At 35.5% G+C, this 19,418-nt stretch overlaps 1 protein-coding gene across 4 annotated transcripts in view; it reads right to left on the bottom strand.

Moving 5' to 3' along the window:
* Rabgap1l (RAB GTPase activating protein 1 like) overlaps positions 1-19,418 on the bottom strand; it is a 659,411-nt gene that overhangs the window by 235,716 nt on the left and 404,277 nt on the right. For all 4 annotated transcript variants that reach the window (XM_057769682.1, XM_057769683.1, XM_057769684.1 and 1 more), the window contains 2 exons: positions 14,651-14,776; positions 13,235-13,378 (listed from right to left, as the gene is read on the bottom strand). In XM_057769682.1, coding sequence (XP_057625665.1) covers positions 13,235-13,378; positions 14,651-14,776 — 270 coding nt within the window. The remainder of the gene's footprint in view (positions 1-13,234; positions 13,379-14,650; positions 14,777-19,418) is intronic.

Here is a 19,418-nt window from a genome sequence, read left to right as displayed (position 1 = left end):
AGTTAAAAACAACATTTGGTGGCAGTGGCAGGAGGCAATACAGTGGGACACAAAAGACAAGCCACTGTCTGAGAATCAGGGCCAGTAACTGAGGACTAGCAATTATTGGATGAAACAGCAGTAGACTCAGGCACAGCTCCTGTGCCAATGGAATGACATCATTTACTATTATACATCCAAATGGTACAGTGCCAGGCATTTAGATTTAAATTTATTTATATTAATTTAGTTAAATAAATGTTCTTTAAGGCACCCGTTCTTCCATTTTGACTTGTAATTCCTGACCCCCTCTCTAATGTCAAAAGTAATGAAAGCAGAGGAAAGGAGTAAAGTTATCTGATTTGAGAACCATCGAGATCCTTAAATATGTGGAGGAGTTATGTGGTGTACAGTAACAGGATTACAATTATTTTTATAACACCCATCAATTGTACACATTAATGGGAGTCAGTATGATATTTCCACATATGTACATAATGTATATCTACTCACCCTTCTTTATCCCTGCCTCCCACATACTCTGGTACCTTTCCCAGTCACTAGTAACTACTACTTTATGTGTAGGTCTCTCTCTCTTTTTTTTTAAGTTTCCACATGTGAAAGAACACACAGTACTTGTCTATGTCTGGCCTATTTGGTTAACATGATGAATTCCAGTTCCACCCATTTTGCTGCAAATGGAAGGATTTCTTTACTTTTTATGGCAGAACAATAACTTGTTATGTGTACACTCTATTTCACTTTCCAATTTATTTTATGAGCATGTTGGGCTTCCCATATCTTTCTTTTATTTATTTAATTTTTTTTTTTAGTTTCACATAATAGCCTCAGTTCCCCTCTTTTCCCTTGTCCCATCCTTCCACCCTCCCTGCCCCATCCACTCCTCAGAGGAGGTAAGGCCTCCGTTGGGGAGTCATCAAAATCTGGTATACTAAGTTGAGACAGGATCAATCCTCTACCCCTTGTATCAAGGCTGAGTAAGGTATCCCACCATTGGGATGAGCTCCAAAAAGCCAGCTCATGCATTCAGGATAAATCCTAGTCCCACTGCAGGGACCACTCCAACAGATCAAGTCATAGAACTGTCATCCACATTCAGGATTCAGAGGTCCCATGAAGGATCCTCAGTTGTCAGTCCAGAGTCCATGAATACCACTAGCTCAAGTCAGTCGTCTCTGTCATTTTCCCAATCATCATCTTGACCCCGCCTTGTTCATATGATCCCTCCTATCTCTCTTCAACTAAGGTCCAGGAGCTTAGCCCAGTGCTTGGCTGTGAAGGTGATTTCATATCTTACCTACTATAAATATGCCTGTAATAAAAATGCACAATTAAGTATCTCTTTAGTGTGCTGATTTCATTCCATTGAATATATATCAAGGAGAATAGCTGAGCCATGTGGAAGCTCTACTTTTAGATAATTGTAATCCTGTTACTGTACACCACATAACTCCTCCCCATATTTAAGGATCTCGATGGTTCTCAAATCAGATAACTTTTTCTTAGAAAAGCTTCAAACTCTTCTTCATAGTGTCTTAGTGACTGTTCCATTGCTGACTAACTCATAAAAGAAAGCATTTTGGGGGGGACTTGCTTACAGTTTTAAAGAGTTAGTCCACTATCATCATTAGAAGAGACACATGAATTGATGGATCATAAAGGAAGAAATGCAATTGCAGGTAAGTATATGGGAAAATGCCTGTGTCTTTATCCCTTAGAGTAATGCTAAAAGTGATACTCTCTCACTGTATTTAGAGGGAATATTATAAGAAGCAATGTTAGAGTATGGAGGAAAGGAACTTGTACACATGTGGGAAACAAACAGACATGGCACTTGGCAAGTATCTGAGAGCTTTACATCCTGATCCATAGGCAGCAGGCAGCGAGAGATACAAACTGGGGCTAGAATGGGCGTTAGAACTTCAAAGCACACCTCCTCCACCAAGGCCATACCTCCTAATCATTACAAACAATTCATCAACTGGGGACTAAGCATGCAAATATATATAAGCTTATGAGAGGTATTCTTGCTCAAACCACCACAATTACATCCTAACCAATGATATATACAAGTTCCTTTCCTCCATACTCTAACATTGCTTCTTATAATATTCCCTCTAAATACAGTGAGAGAGTATCACTTTTGGCATTACTCTAAGGGATATAGACACAGGCATTTTCCCATATACTTATCTGCAATTGCATTTCTTCCTTTATGATCTATCAATTCATGTGTCTCTTCTAATTGGAAAACTTGTTTTTTGGTAAATTGTTAAGATTTTCTGTTCATATACTTCAGGGTAGAATGCAAACGCGGTATCTACTATTGTAAATTACACAGTCAGCATCTCCTACATTTGGGGAAATCACAGAAGTCAGCACATTCAGAGTGCAACAGTTAAGCCTTACCAAGGGAAAACCATTTTTGTCATCATGGTAAACCCTGCCATGTAAATAGTTTTGGGGTTCTTTATAACAGTGGGATATTAATCTACTTCCAGATGAACTGTATGAATTCAGTATTTTTCCTATCCCTATATACTATTCTCTTCTTCTCTGTAGGTTGTCTCTTCTGTTTTCTGTACAAATAATTTTTAGATTGATATATAGTAACAATTTTGGTTTCTTGGGCTTATCTAGACAATTGCTAACTAAATCAAAATCTTCAATGTTTTACTCACATTTTCTTCTTATAATTTCAGGTCTTATATTATGACTGTTTATCTATTTTGAGTTGAGTTTTGTACAGGGAAAGACACTATGGTTTCAGAACCATTTACTGAAGAGGCTGTCTTTTTTCAAATGTGTTTTTGGCACCTTTGTTAAGGGGCTGCAGTTGTAAGGCAAGTTCTTGGATTCTGGGTTTCATACTGTATTTGTATCGGTTTACGTATCTGGTTCTGTGTTTCTGTTATTATGGTTCCTACAGCAGCTTGAAATCAGGTATTGTGGTACCTACAGCTTTGTTCTTTTTACATTTTTTTTTTCCTTTTGAGATTACTTTTCTAGTTTTGGTAAGAAAATCTTGATACTTTGATGAAGGCTGAATTGTGTCTGTGAGTTTAATAATACTAAATTGTCTAACACTTGAACATGGGAGACCTTTGCAGTTTTTGTTTTATAATTTTCATTGTAAAATTATGTTAGTTCTGTATTTAAATTTTTCTGGCTCTCAAAACTTCCATTGGTAAATAAAACTATAAAAAGCCTATAAAGGTTTTACTGTTGTTGTTGATTTATACAAAGCACTTATTTTCTGTATTCTTATGCATATATACCAACAACTCTTTTTGTTTTGCTTTGTTTTATTATTTGTTTTTCAAGACAGGGTTTCTCTGTGTAACAGTCCTAAATGTTCTGGAACTAGCTCTTGTAGACCAGGCTTGCCTCTAACTCATGAAGCTCCACCTGCCTCTGCCTCCTGAGTTCTGAGGTTAAAGGTGTATGCCACCACCACCCGGTCTAATACCAACAACTCTTGAGAGTTTTCAGAAACATGTATTCTTTCCAGAAGTCTTAACTGTCCTTAGGTCATCTTATTCTGAAAAGGTTTTTTAGGGGTAGGAGTGTTGGGGGCTAAAAAGGGACAATGTTATATAAGGAATCCATTCAATTCTTGTTAGAAAACTTCCTTGAAAGGGAAATTGCCCTTGGTCGTATTAATCTGGTAATACAGAACTGTCATTTTCTCATCATTCTTATAATAAAGGAGGCACTAGAGACATACTCTAATTCAAAGGTCAATATTTCCTTAAATTTCTTGAAATATCAAGTTACTATATAAAGCTGAATATATTTCATACTTTAAAATTGAACTATCCAGTAAGAGTCAGCTTCAAACACCAGCTGTCAGTTATCTTGTCAAGACTAAGAAAAAATGTTGCAGTTTTCCTTACTTCTTTTGGAAAGGTGAAGGGAAAGTGAAGGAAAGAAAAGTAGAACTACTTAAATCATTAACAGGAAAAAAAAAACCAGTAAAAGGAAACTTCAATTAAGGCCACTGGCTAAAATTTTGCTTTTACCAAAAAATATCTCAGGTAGGTGTGTTTGGGGGTGAGATTAATATGACTGGCTTATTTTAAAATGAGAAATAACTAAAGGGGCTAAATAGATGAGCAGAGCACAGTATAAAAGAAGTTTATAATAAATGGGATATTTAAAGCTAAGTACTCTGTTACAATCTTACTTGACCTGAGAGATAGTCTTATTTTATAACAAAAGCTATAGATGTTTATATGGGTTAACTAACATGAGCAAAGTATCCAGAAAGGATCAATATCTTAAGTCTAATATATTAACTATTAGCTAATTTTATACTGTCTCTATGTTTCTTCTTCTATCTGTGAATTCTTTCAGAATTTTCCCAATCAGGGTAACTTCTGCCATACAGGGACAAAAGTGATTCAATCCTGGGATTGGTTTACATTTAATAGTGCTGTTGGCCAAAGGGGTCCTATGGGAATCCCCAAATAACCCAGGCTATTGCCAAGACTATAGGGTACTCTCCGCATTGCTGAAGACAACACCTATATAACTCATTGAACATGTAGAAGTTGAGCCGATGCCTACATAGAGCCTTCACCCCTATGTTCTAATATCTTTGGTACAGGAAGTTACGCTGCTTTATATAAAAAAAGAAACATAAGAACCAACCCAGTCACAAATGCTTTGATCTACAATACTGTCCTGCCTGCAAGATATGATAGGGCAACTGTGGCACTACACTTGTGGGAGCAACCAATCAATATCTGATTTAACTTAAGGCCCACTCCTTAAGATGGAACCCATAACCACTACAGCTTGGGTGACCAATAATCTGAGACTAGAATAGCCTAGGAACCTAGGGTAAAACCAAATACTACTATAATCAACTTTATACGCAAAAACAAAAAAACCCAGGATAACCAAAACAATCCTATACAATAAAGGAACTTTCAGAGGCATTACCATCCCTGACTTCAACTCAATTACAGAGCTACAGTAATGAAAATAGCTTGGTATTGGCATAAAAACAGAGATGTTGACCAATGGAATCGAATCGAAGACCCGGATATTAACCCACAAACCTATGAACACCTTATTTTCGACAAAGGAGCTAAAAGTATACAATGGAAGAAAGAAAGCATCTTCAACAAATGGTGCTGGCATAACTGGATGTCAACCTGTAGAATGAAAATAGATCCATATCTATCACCATGCACAAAACTCAAGTCCAAATGGATTAAAGTCCTCAATATAAATCCGACCACACTGAACCTGATAGAAGAGAAAGTGGGAAGTAGACTGCAACAAATACTATTATTCTAAAAAAAAGCAACAAAATACCTCCTACTGACATTCTGTTATACTTACTAGTCAGTGAATTATTCAGTCTTCATCAGAGAATTCCCTCCTGCAGCAGATTGGAACAAAAATAAAGACCCATAGCCAGACATTATGCATAAAGTGAGAATACCCGGAACACTCAGCGCTAAATGGGAGTCTCTATCAGGGAATCCTAAGGAAGAGGAGGTGGAAGGAACATAAGAGCCAGAGAGGATGGAGCACATCAAGAAACAAAGCTTTCTAAATTAACACGATCAAAGCAAGAAAGAACTCAGAGAGACTGAAGCAATATGCACAGAGCCTGCATAGGTCAGCACCAGGTCCTATGTGTATATGGCTTCCAATTTAGTGTTTTTATGGTATTCCTGAGAGTGGGAATATGAGGGTCTCTTTTTCTTGTGCCCTCTCTTGGGCTATATTCCTTCTGTTTATTTTATTAAATTCTGATGTGTCAGTTTTTGTTTTATCTTATCTTACCTTTATTGATTATTATCACTTAGAAGCCCATTTGTTTTCTAAGAAGAAACAGGGAATCAATCTGTATGAGAGGGAAATGGAGGAGGAACTAAGGGACTTAGGGTAAACTCTAATCAGGATATATTATGTGTGGCAAAAAAAAAAATCTGTTTTCAAGACAATGGGGAAAGGTGCTTCAGCTTTTAGATCTAGCCCTGACTCCATCTCTATGGAATTTCAGAAGTCAAGTTAATCTCTTTGATGTCCAAATGAGTTTCATTTAGCGGCATTTTTGTGAATTATAACCTGGCCTAGGATTAGCTAACAAAAAGCACAACAAATCTCTTTCCCTTGATTACAAGGAGTACTTAGACTGAAACAGCTAAAGAGGCAATGGCTACAGTGGTTTAGAATGCATTTGGCAGTATCTACTCATATTTAGTGTACATACACTCAAACCAAGCAATTTTATTTCTGGGAAATATCCACAGAAGTGTGTGCCTATTCACCAAAAGGAAGATTCAGATCACCTACAGCGAATCTTTACACCCTTAATATGGAAACAATTCTAAGGCTATCAACAATGGAACGGAAGAACGAATAAGTGGCAGTGTAGTTACAATGAGAAAGATAAACCATATCTAGATGGAAAAATGTAGATGAATCTTATAAACATGATAGGAATAAGAGAAATAATATAGGAAGTTTATTGTGTGACTCCAAAAGTACAGAAACAAGTAAGACAAATGTATACTGGATATCAGGACACACTTAGACAAGGTTCTAAAGCAAGTCTGAAATGCAGATGAGATGCTGTTTTGTGTTGACTACCTTACGTGAAAAATCTACAAGTATTCCTAATTAACATTCATTTTGTCATGCTAACAAAAAGCTATTTCAAAACATGCAGCATTATATTCTTGGTGGGTTAACAGCACAATATTTGCACTATAATATGTGTAGGTTTCCTATCTCAAAAACATACATTAATAAAGTGAGTTAAAATGATTTTCCTTTCAATTGCTGGCTAAAAGTTTAGAGATAGGGTATTCATTTTAGTATAAGAAGTATGTTTCAGAACTCTTAATTTATTTAAACCCTGTTGCCACACATCTTCAACCAAATTAGAGAATCTACACAGGCCACCACAAAGTCAGGTTTAAGTATTGTAAATAACAATTATTAATAACTGGGAGGTTTTAAAAACTCAAGTTGTACTGACAAAATGATTCCTTGTGCTAAATTAGCTTTATAATCCTAACTTCAGAATAAAAGAGGAATACATGACATGATGATCAGCTCCTTAAGTATAAAGACAAACTCAATATCTTTCTTTTTCACTTTATACTACGATTTTTGAGTAAAATTCTTCACTCACAAATATTTTTTTAGCTAGAATGACTTTGAAAACCAATGTTTTTGTAAGAATTTCCTAGCCTTTCATTTGCAATCAAATATTAATTGACAAATATCAAGATCTGTATTGTTTTTTTATAAAAAGATATGGAAAAGATCTGGTATGTAGTTTATTTAAGACCAGTTCTTCAACTAGAATATTTAGAACATAGAAAAGAATAGCTTTTGATATAAATATTTTATTAACTAGAAGAAGGAAAATGGCAAAGAGAAAAAGCAGACAGGCAGGAAGTCAAAGTTTATTCAAAAGCTTCTTTGCCAAATAATCCTTGACAAAGATGACAAAGATGAGTTAGTGGAAAGGAGGAACATCCTGAGCACACTACAATGCTGTTTCTTACAGAGTTTATTTTGAAAAGCTGCTTTACTCTGTTACTTCCTTAGAAATAATGATGCTACGACTATAACCTACCCTACATTTTGAAAAGCTATATGCAGGTACAGAAATAAGCTTAACCAGTGAGGTAAAAGATCTCTGAAGTGAAAACTTTAAGACACCAGAGAAAGAAACTGAAGAAGAAACTACAGAACAGAAAGAACATCCATGCTCCAAGACTAGCAGAATGTGTAAATATGGCTGTGTTAGTAATTAATCTACAGATTCAAATGTAATCCCACAAATACATTCTTCACAGAACTAGTAAAGATAATTCTAAAATTCATATGTAAACACAAAAGACACAGATAGCAAATGCAATCCTAAGCAAAAAGAACACTGTTGGAGCTATAACAACACCTGACCTCAAATTTATACCACAGAAATACTGTGACAAAGAAAGCAAAGGACTGGCATAAAAACGTGTGGACCAGTAGAAAAGAAGAGAAGATCCATAAATAAATGGACATTTTTGACCATCTAATGTTATCTACAAAAGAGTTAAAAAATACACTAGAGAAAAAGTACACCATTCAACAAATAGTGCTGGTAATCTGGATAGCCACAAAAAAAAGAATAAAATTAGAACCGTATCGCCTACATATCACACACAAAAACAAACCAAGATGGATCAAAAGCCTTAGTTTAAAACCTGCTATGAGGGAAATGCAAATCAAGACAACATTAAGATACCATCTTACACCGGTCAGAATAGCTAAAATCAAAAACACCAATGATAGCCTCTGCTGGAGAGGTTGTGGAGAAAGGGGCACTCTCATCCATTGCTGGTGGGAATGCAAACTTGTGCAACCACTTTGGAAAGCAGTGTGGCGGTTTCTCAGGAAAGTCGGGTTCAACCTACCTCTCGACCCAGCAATACCACTATTGGGAATATACCCAAGAGATGCCCAAACATACAACAAAAGTATATGCTCAACTATGTTCATAGCAGCATTGTTTGTAATTGCCAGAACCTGGAAACAACCTAGATGTCCTTCAATGGAAGAATGGATGAAGAAAGTATGGAATATATACATATTAGAGTACTACTCAGCAGTAAAAAACAATGACTTCTTGAATTTTGCATACAAATGGACAGAAATAGAAAACACTATCCTGAGTGAGGTAAGCCAGACCCAAAAAGAGGAACATGGGATGTACTCACTCATATTTGGTTTCTAGCCATAAATAAAGGACATTGAGACTATAATTCGTGATTCTAGAGAAGCTAAATAAGAAGGTGAAACCAAAGAAAAACATATAAGCATCCCCCTGAATATTAACCTTCATCAGGCGATGAAAGAAGACAGAGACAGAGACCAACACTGGAGCACTGGACTGAAGTCTCACGATCCAAAGGAGGAGCAAAAGGAGAGTGAGCACGAGCAAGGAACTCAGGACTGCAAGGGGTGCACCCACACACTGAGGCAATGGGGATGTTCTATCGGGAACTCACCAAGGCCAGCTGGCCGGGGTCTGAAAAAGCATGGGACAAAACCGGTCTCGCTGAACATAACGGACAATGAGGACTACTGAGAACTGAAGAACAATGGCAATGGGTTCTTGATCCTATTGCACGTAATGGCTTTGTGGGAGCCCAGGTAGTTTGGATGCTCACCTTAATAGACCTGGATGGAGGTGGGTGGTCCTTGGACTTCCCACAGGGCAGAGAAACCTGCTTGCTCTTTGGGCTGAGGAGGAAGGAAGACTTGATTGGGAGGGAATGGGAGGTGGTGGCGGGGAAGAGGCAGAAATCTTTAATAATTAAATAAATTAATTAATAAAAAAATAAATAAAACACAAAAACAAAAAAAAATAAATAAAACCTGCTATGAGAAAATAAATTAGGACAAAGGTAACATTCTAAAACATTCTAAAACAGCTAAAGCAAGAACATTCTAAAAAGGATCCTAACAGTATAAGAAATGCTAAATATGGGATTATATTAAATCAAAATTTCTGCATAGGAAAGGGAAATATCAACACAGTGAAAACACAGCCCAAACAAAGATGCTGATCAATAAATAATCAATAAATGGACAAATAAACTGAAGAGACCCTTCTTAAAAGAAAAAAAAAACAAATGGTCAATAAAGTTATAAAGGATATCCAATATCCTTACCTATCAGAGAAATGCAAATTTAAACTCCTTTAAGAGTCTACCTCACTACAGTCAGAATGGCCATCATTAACAAAATAAATGCCGGCAAGGATCTGGAGACAAAAAACAAAACACTTATTCACAGCTGGGAATGTAAAGTAGTGCTGACAGTACAGAAATCACTGGAAGTGTGCTGGCTGGGTCAGCCTGATACTGATAGAGCCCCCTGGCAAATGGAAACCTCGACTGAGGAATTGCCTCCATGAAAATGTCATGGGAATGTCAGCAATTGGCGCGTTTTAATGCAGGCAGTGCCATCCCTGGGGAAGTAGGGCTGGGCTGTATGCCAAAGGAAGCTGAGCAAAACCCGGGGAGCAAGTCAGTATTCCTCTGTTCCTGCCACTGCTCCTGCTTGAGTTCCTGACCTAACTTTTCTCAGTGATGGACTGTGATCAGGAAGTGTAAGCCACGTAAAAAAGTTGCTTTTGGTCAAGGTGTTTATCATAGCAACAGAGAAGCAAATCTGGACAGGAGGCTTCCTACTCACCTAAACCTAAAACTTTCCTATGACTCAGTTCTACCACTATGAGGTACATCCTAAAAACTCTGAATAGTAGCATGGATACTTGCATATCCATGTTCACTTGAGGCACTGTTCACAATAACCATGAAGTGTATCCCACCTAGATATCCACCAACAGGAGAATGGATAATGAAAATCCCATATACACAATGAACTTTTATTCAGCCATAAGGAAAAATGAAACTTTTGGTAATATTAATAAATCTGGTAATTATTACATTTAGTGAGGTAACGCAGTCTCACAAAGAAAGGGTCCATGAGAGAGGAAAAAAGAATTTTTAAAGAAAAATAAAGGAGAATTTTTAAAAAACCAATGAATTAAAATATAATAATAAAAATTACTTTGTATGATAATTAAAAACAAAAAGCAGCTTTAGAGTATAAGTTGAAGGTGAAAGAATGAAACATCTGGCTGGAGAGACGGCTCAGTGGTTAAGAGGACTGACTGCTCTTCCAAAGTACCCAGGTTCAATTCCCAGCACTCACATGATGGTTTAAAATCACCTGTAACTCCAGTCCTTGGGGATCTGATGCCCTCTTTTGGACTCCACAAGTACTAGGCATGTACATGTATATGGTGCAGGCAAAAACCCCAAACACAACAAATAAATAAATTAAAAAGAAGAATGAAACATCTGGTGGTTTTATTAATTGCAATCATCCACTGTGATCACAAATGACAAAGGACAGGAAGGCTTTTAAATTTTGTTTGCATTTCTTTACTATAAAGTGATTTTCTTAGTATTCAACATTAGAAATTAAGGTGTCTTTATAATTAAATTTCACAAAAAAAAATGTGAATCCAGATTCCAGAAGACCCACAAACAGTGCAGGCGTCATAGCTCAGGAGACAATTTCAGAACATCATCTATCCAGCAAATGACACTACAGCAATACTATCTACCAAAAGCAATAGAGAAATCCATTCAGAAGAACAGTTAAGCACACTAACCTCTGTAATGAAAATCACAAACTAATCTAGTATGAACACAGATAACCTCTTTAAGAAAACAGTATGAAGTGATGGTAAGTAATTTCAAGTTCATACTGAATAAAATATGAAAACAATTAAGATATCATAGTCACTTTCCTCATTTCATGAAATACTATCCTTAACTCAGTGAATAACCTGGGAGAGCCTATGAAGACTCAGCAGAATTAATTCTGAATATTAGCTGGTTTTAAAATTATAGAACTCAAACATCTGAATTTGGTTTCTTCTAAAAGAGTACTATGTTTAAAAAGGAGTCAAAACCATTCAGGCAAAGGCCATAAATGCCCAAGTTTTCTTTGTGCATATTGTGATCGATCATAATATACTGAAGAAGGTTTTAGCTTCTTTGTATTCTCTCACTGGTTACATTTAAAATGGCATTTTTGTTGTTATTGCTTTGTTTTTCAGGACAAGTTTTCTCTGTCTAACAGTCCTGGCTACCCTGGAAAGCTTTGTTGACCAGTCTGGCCTCAAATGCACAAGATTTGTCTTCCTCTGCCTTCCAAATGCTGGGATTACAGGCATGTGCCACCACTGCCTGGATTTAAAATGGCATTTTATAGACCAATTTATAAGTAAAATGAAAAGGACAATGAATATATTATCAATTAGCATTAATAGTTGTTACATAATCAAGAGTAAAAATCTTTTTCTGTGAATTTAGCAAAGCACTCAGATCTTCCTTATCAAAAATACCTCAGAAACTATTCAAAACATTCCTTGCTTAAAAAATGCTTTCCAATTTCAGATGCTATGCAACTAATAACAAGAACCTTTGAGAACAAAAGTCCAGCAATGTTTGCATATAAAATGTTTCTCATTAGGCTGAGAAATAACAGATTATACAAATACTATTTTTAAAGTCAAATTACTAATATCTAGAATGATTAAAATGGGTAGTCTTACATTTATGTACATTTAAATATCTAAAATGATTAAAATGTAGTCTTATATTTATGTACATTTATACTTATATTTAAATATATATTTTTCTTTTCATCAAACAAGCTACCCCTCCCTCTTTTTAAGACAGAATCTCACTATGTAGCTCCGGCTGGCCTGTAACTCATGAAGATTCTACTGCCTCTGCCTCCTGAGTACTGGTATTAAAGGTGTGCACCATATGCCTGGCCCATCAAACTACCTTTCAAGATAATTGTCAGGCACTTTGACAGACAATACAATATTAGATGTGTATTGTAATAAATTATTTAAAAGGAAAACGTAGGTATGGGATTGAACATCAGTGGTAGAATATGTGCATGAATAAGGCAGGGTTCAACCCTCACACCACCACTCTGAAAGAAAACAAAGAAAACGAATATAGAGAACTAAGGGAACTGAAAAGAATAGAGTAAACAAAGACAAACACCAAAGGAATTTTTGAAAATGAATTCCTGACACTTCCTACTGTAATTCAGCGTCAGAACACTTGTTTGCACAAAGCCAAAAGTTTGAACCCTACTATTGCAAGAAGGAAAGAGAAAGTGAAGAAGAAAAGGAAAAGAAGGAAGATTACATGGTCCAAAATTTTTATTAGTTTTCTCTCTTGGAGGAACCAAAAATACCATACACACAGAGGGAGCTAACAAATGAAGGAATTAATTACTGGGTGTGTGTGTGTGTGGGGGGCTCAATCATATTCCCTGATGTAATAATAGTGCATTAACAGTAAAAACCTCTGGCTCTAAATTCATTTATTTAACCTTTCTAAAAGTTACACTGCTGATATATTATTCACAGATATAGGCTTATTAGGAATATAATTATACAAATTCAACCATCTAATTTTATTTTGTGGGAATTACATAAGCCTTAATGTTTTTATTACTAACAAATAATAAAATTACATAATCTCTATTAAAAATTCAAATGAAATTTTGGTCTGTGAGTATGGGTTAAGAAGAAAAGAATGAGAAAAAAAGAACTTGTTTTAAATAGACTTTGCTAGTTTGCTAAAAGTATGAAAGCTGGCCACTGTACCTCACACAGCAGTAGGTCAATGATGTGGAACACCATGCAGAGAGGAAACTTGGCAGTAAAAAGTGTGAGGAACCACTGGGATGCGTACATATGAGCTTCTAGGTTCAGATCACAAAAATGGTTGTACAGGTCTGGCAGTTGTTCCTAAAAGTCAAAATAAAAGAGTTAGGAGGACGATTGCTGAAGAAGCTTTATTTCTTCAACAACTGCAATTTCTATCAAGTTCTCTGTTGTATCTGAATTGTATTCCAGCACTGATTTGTGGTTTGTCAGTGTACAGAAGTGATGACAGGAGATGGGAATTGAACAGATGACAGATGAGTGCAGACAGCAAAGACTTATAACAAAGATTATCCTTCCTAACACAAGTGTTCTTGCTTCCTGGGGAAATCTTGTTCTCTCAGAACACCTGCATTCTAATGAAAATTGTGACTCCAAGGTAAGACACAGGATTCACCTCCGACTTACCTAGAAACAAAATATATATTTACCTTATAAATCAAACAACATTATCTAAGGTATATAGTATGATTTTAAAATATTCTTGAACACTTGGAAAACTACAAAGCATAACCAGATATTAAAACCTATCTGTGGGTTGGAGAGATGGTTCAGCAGTTCAGAGCGCTTGCTGATTCTCCAGAAGACCTGAGTTTGGTCCCTACACTCAAGTCAGGTAGCTACCATCTACCTGCAGCTTTAGCTCCAGGAGATCTGCTGCCCTCTCTGGACACCCAAATACATTTGCATATGTATGTATGTATGCATGTGTGTATATATATATATATATTCATGTAAATAAAAAATAAAATATATCTTTAACAATCCAATCTTGATTATATAAAAAATGAAAAAGTAAAATTATGCAAGAGTATAATAAAGATAACTAGCTCCTAACAAGCCCTTTAGGCTACCTTTACTCTTTCAATAATTAAACATGCAAATGCTTTTCAAAGGCCTGAGAGGCCAAGCACAAAGCATTTCCATAACTGAAAAACAGAAGCAAAAACACAGAAAAGATCATGTTCATTTTCTTCTTAAATAGCTCACACATTCACATATACACATGCATGCACATGCAGACACACACACACATACACTATTGTACAAAATTATTACTTCAAAAAGGACCCAAACACATCTACTTGATAGTTTAAATAAAGTATCTAAATGATCATTAGGCCCCATTAATTTTTCATTTATTAAATATAGTTATTTGACTTTTAAAGCCTACAAGAAACACTGACTTTTCAGAAAAAGTAACTTTTATGTCTGAAAAGTCAAAAGCATTAATAAAATAAATCTATTTACATTTTCAGTTGTATTCATTAAAGCTTCATAATTAATTATTGCTCATATTAGGGATTTTTGATAACAACAAACCTGTGGGTGATAGAATTTCCCGCTTTTCCTTACCTGCATTAGTTTCTCAAGTTGATAAAATTTGCAATGGAGATCTTCAAAATTGTTTTTATATAGATCTCGTAAACCATACTTATCCATGATTTTCACCAAGACACAGAATGCTTGCTCTTCTGGCATCTACAGGAAACATACATATGAAATATGAATGAATGCCATTTGTTCAGAATATATGAAAAGGTCTTTCAAGTCCTTCACAGGAATGACTGAAAGTGTACTATATCATTAGTTTGACACATCTGCCCCCGGTCTCTGGAAAAATTCTCCTAACTACTCAAAAATTCTGAGTCCTGCCACTGTTTCTGCATAAAAAATACTTCACATATTTTTTCTATAAAATAATTACATTCTATTTACTTTCCCCTGTCCTACACAAAAGGTATATATATATTACATACATGTATAACATAGCTTGCTCTTCTCCCATTAACAAATTAAAATTATTATCCTCTTGTTATATAAACAGTTGCATCTTTATTTTTATAATAGCTGCAGAGTATTTCATTGTCTGAACATGCCAAAATTCATCTAATCAGCTTCCTATCAATGGATAATTGAGTTATTATTATTTCTTAACACGAATAATTTCAACAAGCAACTTTGTCTACACATCACCTTTGACACAGGGATGGACTGTGGTAAGGCATAGCCACAAAAGAAGGAATAGACTGGCAAAGAATAAATGGATTTCTCTCTCTCTCTCTCTCTCTCTCTCTCTCTCTCTCTCTCTCTCTCTTTCTTTCCTTTGCAAGAGCTCATTATATACTGCCTAATTCTCCTAAGTTCTAGGGTTATAGTTGTTAGACCATCAATTTTTGGTCATGTTTTAAATTTCGATAGTGTAATGCTATCCTTTCAGAATCTTCTTGATGCTGCTATACTTCTTTCAGTACTTGTGGTAAACAAGGTCATCTGAAAAGTGATTATAGGCAATACATTCCTAGAAATAATGTTTTATCTAGAGGTAGTCCAAACAGAACGCTCCAGTCTTCTGGCGTATGTAGAAGATGTGGCAAAAGCTGGTATAGAACTAATAAATGCAGATCAACAAGGGACATGCAAGGTAACCCTTTGACATCAGCAAATGACTTAGGGGGCCTCTCCTAGGCCCTGATATCAAATTTGGTTCAACAATTCCCTATCAGAAATTCATCTACAGAGAAATTTAAAAAACTAATGCCTACTGTAAAACCATACTTCTCTGGGCAATAGAACAGTTTCGGTAGATGAAACAAATTTTTTTGGAAAGACCATAAAACAAGTATTTTGGCAAACTTCTATAAATTATCAAAGAACAAAGCTACAAATATGAATAAGTGACATTGCAATTGAAGGTTTGGTTGACATAAGCATGGATGTAACAATAATTTCAACCAAATCTTGGCATCCAGTTTGGCCTCTTCAGGAGACAAATAACCAGTTCCTAGGGACTGGAACTTTATCTCAGGAAAAACAAAGTGCAAGGGGAATAGAAAGTATAGGGTCAGAAAGACAGATTGGAAAGTTAAAGCCAAAGGTGGCTAACATAGCAATGGATTCATGGGAACATGATCTGTTATAGTAATTGAAAAAATAGATTAACATTTTTCCAATCTCAGAAACAAACCCTAAATAAAGAATGCTTGAGAGAAATATTGAAAGATATTATCAAGAACACTCACTGACCATTCAGATTGTACATATGCAACAATAGCTGTTGATCTTTAGGAGGTACTAACAGCCCTATCCTTAAAATAGTTAACTGACAAACTGTCTGGGTGGAATAATGGACTTTGACATCAGAAAAATATAGGCTCTTGAACAGTCAGTACAGGAAAACTTCAAGGCAGTTAGCCAAGATGGTCCAGCCTCATAGACTACTTCAAGGAGGACCTCAAATAGGTCCTGCACTTTCCTATCACACTAAGAGACTGGACAACAGCTAGCTATCCCAGGATTTTACCATCATCTAAATTTTTTCAGGGTCTTCTAAAGATGCCCCACCACAGACAGAAGGAAGTAATTAAAAACATTACACCAACATTCCCAAGAAGTGGAGTGGGTGGTTTTGTTTGGTCAGTGGGTTATAGATGTTTATCATCATTTAGGGAGGTTGACTGTAAGTTGTTATTGGTCATGGTCAGGGAGGAAACTAAGCAAAGGAGATCAGATTCAGGACTTTGTTTTAAAAAGAAAAAACAAGGCATGTAGCAAGGATAGGATATAAAAGAGTAGATAATTGAATCTTCTTTAAACCAAAGAAAAAGCAACTACTAGTCTCAAATATTTTTCATTGGTATGGATTTTTTATATTCATACAAATTTAAGGTTATTTTTGTTAAAATATACTGTATATATGTTTCCACTTTTGCTTAAAGTATTGTACCTATGTAGCTCATTAAAAAATATAAAGTTCAAGTCCTTAAAACACATGATTAGAAACTATTTAGGACAATTAAGAAATGCAGATTAAAAGCAGTTATTCATGTACAAAGATCAAATTTATAGTCGTGTTAGGTATGTTTTCAATGTCACTCACAGATAAAGTTTAGTTAGATATATGGTCTTCAAATACTTCAGAGATCTATAGAATATGCCATTTAAGATATTTTAATAATATAAGGCTTTTCATTACAGTGAGACATGTCTGCTCCTGACAGCACCAACTTACTTTGAAAAAGGATAATTGGTATCAAAGACCCTCTCTATGGAGTTTGCTTTCATTGTGGCAAAGTTAATCATTGGGCAAGAAACTGTCCTTGCGTCAACTGCTGACAGTTTACTGTACAAACTGGACAAGCAAGACACAAAAGAAGGCAAATGCCAAATTTGCCAAAACAAGGTAGGAGACATGTTAAGTAGAGCCCATTAATCTTTAAAAAGAAATAGTTATGTTTCCATTTTCAAAGGGCTATAGGACAATAACAAGGCGACACAAATGTTTACCTTGTCTATCTTTTTTTTTTTTTTTTTGGTTTTTCGAGACAGGGTTTCTCTGTGGCTTTGGAGCCTGTCCTGGAACTAGCTCTGTAGACCAGGCTGGTCTCGAACTCACAGAGATCCGCCTGCCTCTGCCTCCCGAGTGCTGGGATTAAAGGCGTGCGCCACCATCGCCCGGCCTTTTTTTTTTTTTTTTTTTTTTTTTTGGAACTTGTCTATCTTCTCTGTCTCTCTTCATCACACAAAGAATACAACACATCTAATTAATACACTTGAAAAGCAACACTGTTTAATAGTTTGGGTTTGATGCAAAAAAGGAAAACTGTGACAGTTAACTGATAATTCTAGTCCATAATCTTTATTAAAAGCCTAATATGGTTATATATAGGAAGAAAGGTAGTCTTAGAGTGAGTATCCTCCTTGCCTAATTTCTGCAATATAGACACACACTTTCAGCTTTTAGTTAATAAGCAACAAAGAAAAAAAATCTATAAAGTAGTCATCCAGTTATGGGAGAAAAATACTATCTGTAAAGACTATATAGAAAGCAATATGGAGTCCCAGACATTATATGATGATAAAAGATTAGAATTATACCTATGAATTTTAAAAGGCTGGTAATAAAATAAGTGAGATTAGATAACAACATAATAATTGATTAGAAATATATGACCCTTTGAAAATGGAAACACAACTATTTCTTTTTAAAGATTAACGGGCTCTACTTAGCATGTCTACTTCATTTTCCTGTGACACTTCTCTTTAATCAACATATTTATTCTCAGGACTTGTTGAGGCAGCTCAGTAGGTGACCTGAGTTTGAACTCCACCCTTCCAGCACTTAGACACAAGTATAGAGGAACACATCTGTAATTCCAGCACTTGTAAGACTGGGGCTCAGTAGCCAGCAGGACTAGCTGAATAAGTGGACTCAGAGTTCAGTGAGAAAGATAATATGGAGAGCAACTAAAAGGACATCAGTGGTGACCTCTGATCTCTACATGCTTACAAGCACAGACATGTGTGAACATATATACATACATATGCAGATGCATAAATAAGAAAATGTATACATTACCAATATTAATGGAGCTAGCATAAAATACTGCAGAAATATCAAAAACTTAAAAAATGAAAACAAGTATCTTAGAAAAGACAAACTCACACAAGGAGTAAATACTGAATGACATTTTCACAGCAAATAAGAAAGGAAACTCATATACTGAGTTGTACTTTTACTTTGCTTTTGAAGTTATGACAATTGTGTATTAGAAAGGATATAACACAATGTAGTAGCAATAAAAGAGAGTGAAAGCTAAACCTAGACATAATATTATGCAACACAGATTATGACATGAAAACATTTTGAAAGTTAAACAATATTCACTTTCAGGTGGCTACCAATGACTTTAACAATGACAAAACATTTTATTGACAATGTAGTGACTCTGTCATCACAAATAGAATACTGTGTTAGTAGCTCCATTAATATGGGACTACAAGCATTCCACTGTAACACAAAAAGTGTTTTCACTATCCATAGCTCACAAGGACAAACAAGTGGGTTGGGTTAGAAGAGACATAACAGTGATGTACAACACACTATTAACGCAGGTCATTTGTCATACAGATAGAACAGACAAGAGATGGTCTTATGCAGCTTGTAAAAATTTGTAAAATGATTAGGAAGTGATTAGTTTTGACTATTATCTTCAGTTTTTAATAATCGATTTAGTTATGTTCATAGTGTGTTAATTTTTAATTGGCATATCATTTTTATCTGTTAATGTGCGATGTTTCAATATTTAAGAAATGAAACCTGGTGCTCTCTTGGACCCACCCT

This window comes from Chionomys nivalis, chromosome 5 (genome assembly GCF_950005125.1).
Source record: "Chionomys nivalis chromosome 5, mChiNiv1.1, whole genome shotgun sequence".
In the NCBI taxonomy this organism is placed as follows: Eukaryota; Metazoa; Chordata; class Mammalia; order Rodentia; family Cricetidae; genus Chionomys; species Chionomys nivalis.
The sequence above is the reverse complement of the archived record's forward strand: the minus strand, read 5'-3'. Positions and strand labels throughout refer to the sequence as shown.